Source organism: Nannobrachium achirus, assembly GCF_963921795.1.
Source record: "Nannobrachium achirus genome assembly, chromosome: 9".
NCBI classification, from domain to species: Eukaryota; Metazoa; Chordata; class Actinopteri; order Myctophiformes; family Myctophidae; genus Nannobrachium; species Nannobrachium achirus.
Window position 1 is genome coordinate 7,478,676 of NC_137818.1, and position 5,862 is coordinate 7,484,537.

Sequence of the window (5,862 nt, forward strand, 5' to 3'; positions counted from 1 at the left end):
CAAAACTAGACAATTAACCTTACCTCCCCAGCAAACATTTTGAGGTATATTAGACATCTAATATACATGACCCTGACCTTTTTACTGTAAATACAATATTTATTGTTTCTTATTTTTTTCTTATGATTGATGATACAATGGGCACAATAGCCTAATGTATTTTATTATTCTGTCATTTAATGTACATAGCATCCATGAAATGTGAAATGGATGATTACAAAAACAGACCCTTTGGCCAAAACAAACTAGTTACTATGATGAACAGTGTTTCATAACAGATTACAGTACAACTTTGACTGTACAACCTGGATTAATGAACATTTTGCTAATAAAGAATGCAATCAATTCCTAATGTAATTTATTTACTTACCAGCAGACCCTCTGATGTTATAACCAAGCTAAATAAGTGTTCATGTACAATAGGTTATTTCACATTGATGTTAGCAGACAGTGATGACCAAGATCAACTTTAGGCTGGAAGGAAAACATGCTACAATAGTCAAATACAACTGCACAGAATTATATTTTATTAGACAGTGGCTCCACAGTGTGTGGCAACCAAGTTAATCAAACAGATTTTCCTGCTGAGTCCCCGTTTCAATGATGTGTTCAATTGCTGAATCTTATTTGTTAGCTTCTTTCTACATGAAAACTAATTATAATAGAACTTGCAGAATTAATTGTACAAAATTATCGATGTGATTGTTTAGAGATGTAAAGGATGTTTGGAGGAGGGTTTCAGTATTTCTAATGTAGGTGTTGTAACAGTAATACAGTGCCTGGAAAGGGCATTACATAGAACTGAAAATGGAAGGACCATAGGTTAAGTGTCTGTTCAGCTCTACAACGCTCTTCAACCTACTAAGGCTAGACTCATTGGCTAAGTTGACTCCTAGACAATGTCAAATCTCACAGACCTCAACAATGAAGATAGATGTCCCTACTGTGGTGTAAAATTTCAACATCTCAAAAGTGCATTCTGCTGTAATTATATTAGAAATGGGCAAATAAATAAGAATACAAATAAGCAAATACATAAACATTGCACTGCCCTAAACTATTTTTAAACAGTAACAGAGCACACATGAAACACATTAACCACTGTGTGCTGGATTCCAGGTAGTGAAGACTGTATGAGGGAGAAGGACACTTTGAGCAGAACACTTGTCGACATAACACCTGTCCAGGCAGGGAGGAACATGAACCCAGTGGGAATTAGGAACTTTGGTAACGATGCCACCCCAGAGCAAGAATATCATACAAGGTTTCATAATTTTAGATTGTAATTAGGGAAAAGCAAAGATGGGAGAGTTAAATGTTTTCATTTAGTTCTATTGTTTTAGCGATTTTAAATACTTTATTTCAGTGCATGTGTGCAAGTGCCTAAATGTGTCCTTTTAGACACAATAAGCTGGCAATTTATTTTATTACAATTTACAGTGACACTACTAGCCCCCATAAGTAACATCTGCCCATGAAAGATTGTGGTGCCTCTTTTTGAATGGACTTATTGTATCTAAAAATACATATTTAGCCATTGTACACATGTCCCCAAGCACTGAAAGCAATGTAATCAAAATCGCTAAAATTATAGAAGAAAATTAACACATTTTAACACTCATCTTGTCTTTTCTCTAATTACAATCTAAATATGAAATCTTGTAAAGGTGTCCATTCAGTCAAGTTTGCGATTCTATGTGGTGATGTCAGACGGAGAGAGAGAAAAACAGAGAAACCATCACTCCTCGTGCTCATAGCGGAGGGCGTTGTAGAAGCCATGGAAATCACTGGGCAACACCTGCTTCATTTCTTGCAGATGTTTGAAGTTCATCGCTTTAATGGTGCGGCGGCAAGTGTAGAGTGGGGACACTGTGGTGATGTTGCTCTTCCTCCTCAGTGATGGGGACTCGTAGGGCTTCCAGGCGTCTGAGTGGTCGATCTTGTACTCCATACTGCCATCAACGTTGTACCTAGGATGAATACAAGGACAGTGACAGGGGAGAAAAGTCAGGTTTTAATAATCATTAAATAATGTTTGTTTTGGTTTCCGCAGCTATGTCATTATTATGTATTCAAATACCCGATTGCTCGGAGGTCATGCACGGTGGGATCCCCAGTGACCTTTCCCGGGCGGATGGCTTTGCAGAGGTTCACCTGGCTGAAGTTTTTGAAGAAAGTGTGGTCTACATACTTCACTTGGTATGGCCTGGGATTGGTACGGGCTTCCCGGATGGCAACGACATACTCAGCTGGAATGCAGATGTCTCTGTTCCTCAGTCTTCTCTCAATCACACTGTGCACAGGATGTACTCATCATAAGAGGGATGTTCTTCGAGGAAGTGCACGATGCACGAAGCAAACTCGTTGGCAGAGAGACCAGCTTCACCCTCGTGCCATAAGTAATTTGATGCATCATGTGAAGTCATGTCATACATGGTAAAGTTATGGACACAGAGCTTGGTCTTGAAATAGAGGGATGAGGCCTGTAGCTTGGGGCAGAGCAGGAGCCCCTGAAGATCCATGCATGTCACCAAGGTCTTCTCACCTGCCTCGTCTTTGTCCTTCTGCTTCATGGCTCGTGCAGTGTCCTTTTTGTTGCAGTGCTCCTTCCATGTGGCAGCCTCAATGTTCCCAGCCTTGAACGCACAGCAGGTATCGCACTGGTCTTTCTTCGGGTGAAAAAGAGAGTAATTCAAGTCCTTAAACATTCTGGTGAACACTTGCCTTGACAGCGCCTGGATGCCATGGTCTGCACTGGAACGGATATACTCTGCATGGAGGTGATTGATGGACTTGAACACAGGCTCCAGGTACATCTTAGTAGCCTGATCTCAGACTCAGCTCACGCTTTAGTCTGAAACTGTGCTCTATTCTAAGCAATTTACAGGGAGGGACTTTTTTGCGAGCGTGCGCGCGCGAGTGATCGCGATGCACGGTGATCGAGACGCACGGTGGACGCGACGCACGGTCGCAGACTGTGTGTGTGTGATTGTGTCTGTGTGTGTGTGTGTCTCTGTCTGTGCCAGTGACAGAACTGCAACCAGAAACATGTAATCAACATAAACAGCTTGGTGAACTCAGCGTGTGTGTGTGTGTGCCTTCCTCAGCCTGCCTGTGTGTGAACTTCGTTTGAATCGTTTCAACTGCTGCGCGCATTGGATATTCGTTAGACCCACCCCCCACCCCCCGCGCTCATTGGAGCAGCCGAAAATAAAAAGTGATTCCTGTACTCAGCTCCAGACCAGAGAAAGAGTCCAATCTGAGAGTGGGCGGGGTCTCTGGTCTGGAAGCAGGCTAACATCTTAGAGGACGAGGACCGGCAGTAGTGCTTATCTTCCTCAGTAGGGCTTTTCCCTCTTCTTCCTACCCACTTCAAAAAAGACCACTGCTTCAAGCCTAGGGTTGACAGGAACATGCATTGGCACACTCTGAGTCTCCTGCCATCTACGACAAGGTGACAGAAAATGGATGCCGACCTCCTGGATTTCTCTGCTCCTGTCCTCCGTCGCTTTACACTGCTCACCTCTACCAATGATGCAACATAAATCTTCCTCTCACGCCAGTCTAATTTCTCCCAGAAGTACTTGAAGATCTCTTCTCGCTTCGACTCTTCCACTTCTCTGCAGTGCAGTTTACTGGACCTGTGGCAGGCTGCAGACTGACATGACACACCCATTTTTCTTCCCTCCTTTAACACTGACTCTCGATTCTTCCTCCCGAGATATGACTGGCCTATCATTCTACGCCTCTTCTGGATGTTGTTCTTCCAGCCCTCTGGATTTTTCCTCTTCCTACAGAGACCAGCATCAACACCTGAGGAGTCTTCTTCCACCTCAAGTCCTATATTGTGTCACAAAAAGAGAGAAAATTTGTCATTCAGACCATTAGTGTGCGAGTCTCTCTGTGTGTATCTGTGCAGCCCCTTGCGTGCACATCTGTGTGGGTATGTATGTGTACTGTATGGATGTGTAGTTGAAAGAAAAGAGTTAAATAGCAAACATGCACCATGCAAGATACTACATTACACACATGTGCATCAATGTGTCCATATTAATAATGACAACACCTTCATTTCCAGATTCCGATTCACCAGGAGAATCACCATGTTGGTCACGTGTCAGGTGTCCAGTTTCGATCAAGCGGATCTGGGAAAGAAGAGGAACAAACAGAATGCACACGTTGACATAATTCAGTGTTGCTAGGACTTTGCATTCTTTGCTCTGGCTGACTTAAGCCTGGTTGTACACAAACCTTCTTCGTCCCCACTTGTGTCGTCATCCTCAACTCCTTCAGAATCTTCATCCTCCACATTTGAGTCCGGCTCAACTCTGTCTGCACCTAAAGAACAGAAAAGAAATATGAGATGTTCTCACATTAAGTGTGAGGCGCTTTCTGGTCATGTACAGTATGATTCTGATTCTGGCACTGTTACAGATGTTGTCCAAAAATCATGCAGATCGGTACACAGTATCTCTGTAGCCGTTAAATGGAACGGGTATTTCTTACATTGATGCTCCTACATATTAGCATGCAAGCACCAGTTAAAGTTACTTTCCATCCCTCATATACACATATGCACATCCCATAACCCACACACTGCACATCATTTCGGAGCTCATATCTTTGAACGGGTAAGGGCTAGTAATTCATAACACACCACACCACATACCTTCACTCCCAGATTGAATCAAAACAGCTGACCCAGCACTGGCAGCATCAACTTGGTCACAATCATGTGCATCTTGGAAAATCAAAGATACAGATTATCATTAGAACACTGAATACAGCAGCTAATTATTGTAATTCATGATTAAAACACTTTGATTTCCAAATTAAACACACAAGTTGCACCACAGCCAGAATCACTACACACATCATTAAACTGAGCTGACTTATTCCTATTTTTCTTTCTATTTTTTTTTATCCCACAAACCTTCTTCGCTGCTTTCACTGCTCTCTAGTACAGTCTCTGCCTCGTCATGTCTGCCCCTGACATACTTGACGCTAACCAAAGCACACAGCTCCTCCATAGAATACATCATCCTGAAATGTTATACTGGAAATAAAAGGAGAATACAGGGTTAAAATCAAGGGTAACACAATGGTGTAAAGTAATTAAGTACATTTTCTTAAGTACTGTACTTGAGTACAATATTGAGGTATTTGTACTTGACTAGAGTATTATCAATTTCCAATACTTTTAATCCACTATATCTCAGATCCAAATATTTTACTTTTACTCCACTACAAGCTGAATTATTTCCAATTTCCAATACTTGTACTCCTCTATATCACAGATCAAAATTATTGTACTTTAATACACAAGCTGAGTGCCTTTGGAGTACTTTTACTCCAATGCAAGCTCACAGTGCGACACATTGTGAGCATGTAGATCTGCCATTTTCAAAATATTTGAAATGGGACATTCTGCATAGAGTACTTTTACTTTTGGCACTTTAAGTACATTTTGATGCCAACACTTTAGCCATTTTATCAAGTACATTTTGAATTCCAGACTTTTACTTGTAACAGAGTATTTCTACATTACATTATTGATATTTGTACTTAAAGTAAAAACATTTGAGTACTTTTACCACACGTAACGGTACGTTTTTGTCCAGATGGAACCAAATGGACCCTTTATGGACCCGTTAAGGGTCCATTTGGTTCCATGGACACTCCATAGAAATTGTTGTGCTGGCAGCTTAATGTAATGGTACGTTTGTGTCCAGATGGAACCAAATGGACCGTAAAGGGTCCATTTGGTTCCATGGACACTCCATAGAAGTTGTTGTGCTGGCAGCTTAATGTAAGGTATAAGGTAAAGGTAAATGGAAAACCACATGGCAAATTATTTGATCG

The 5,862-nt window shown here is 41.6% G+C and overlaps 1 protein-coding gene across 1 annotated transcript; it reads right to left on the minus strand.

Moving 5' to 3' along the window:
• Positions 1-241: 241 nt before the first annotated feature.
• On the minus strand, positions 242-5,228 carry LOC308291244 (uncharacterized protein). Its single transcript, XM_080733217.1, has 6 exons — positions 4,934-5,228; positions 4,670-4,741; positions 4,252-4,338; positions 4,067-4,145; positions 3,524-3,840; positions 242-1,970 (listed from the first exon to the last, which is right to left on the minus strand). The coding sequence occupies exons 3-6, from the start codon at positions 4,309-4,311 to the stop codon at positions 1,959-1,961; spliced, it is 468 nt and encodes a 155-aa protein (XP_080589343.1). The 5' UTR covers positions 4,312-4,338; positions 4,670-4,741; positions 4,934-5,228; the 3' UTR covers positions 242-1,958.
• Positions 5,229-5,862: the final 634 nt, after the last annotated feature.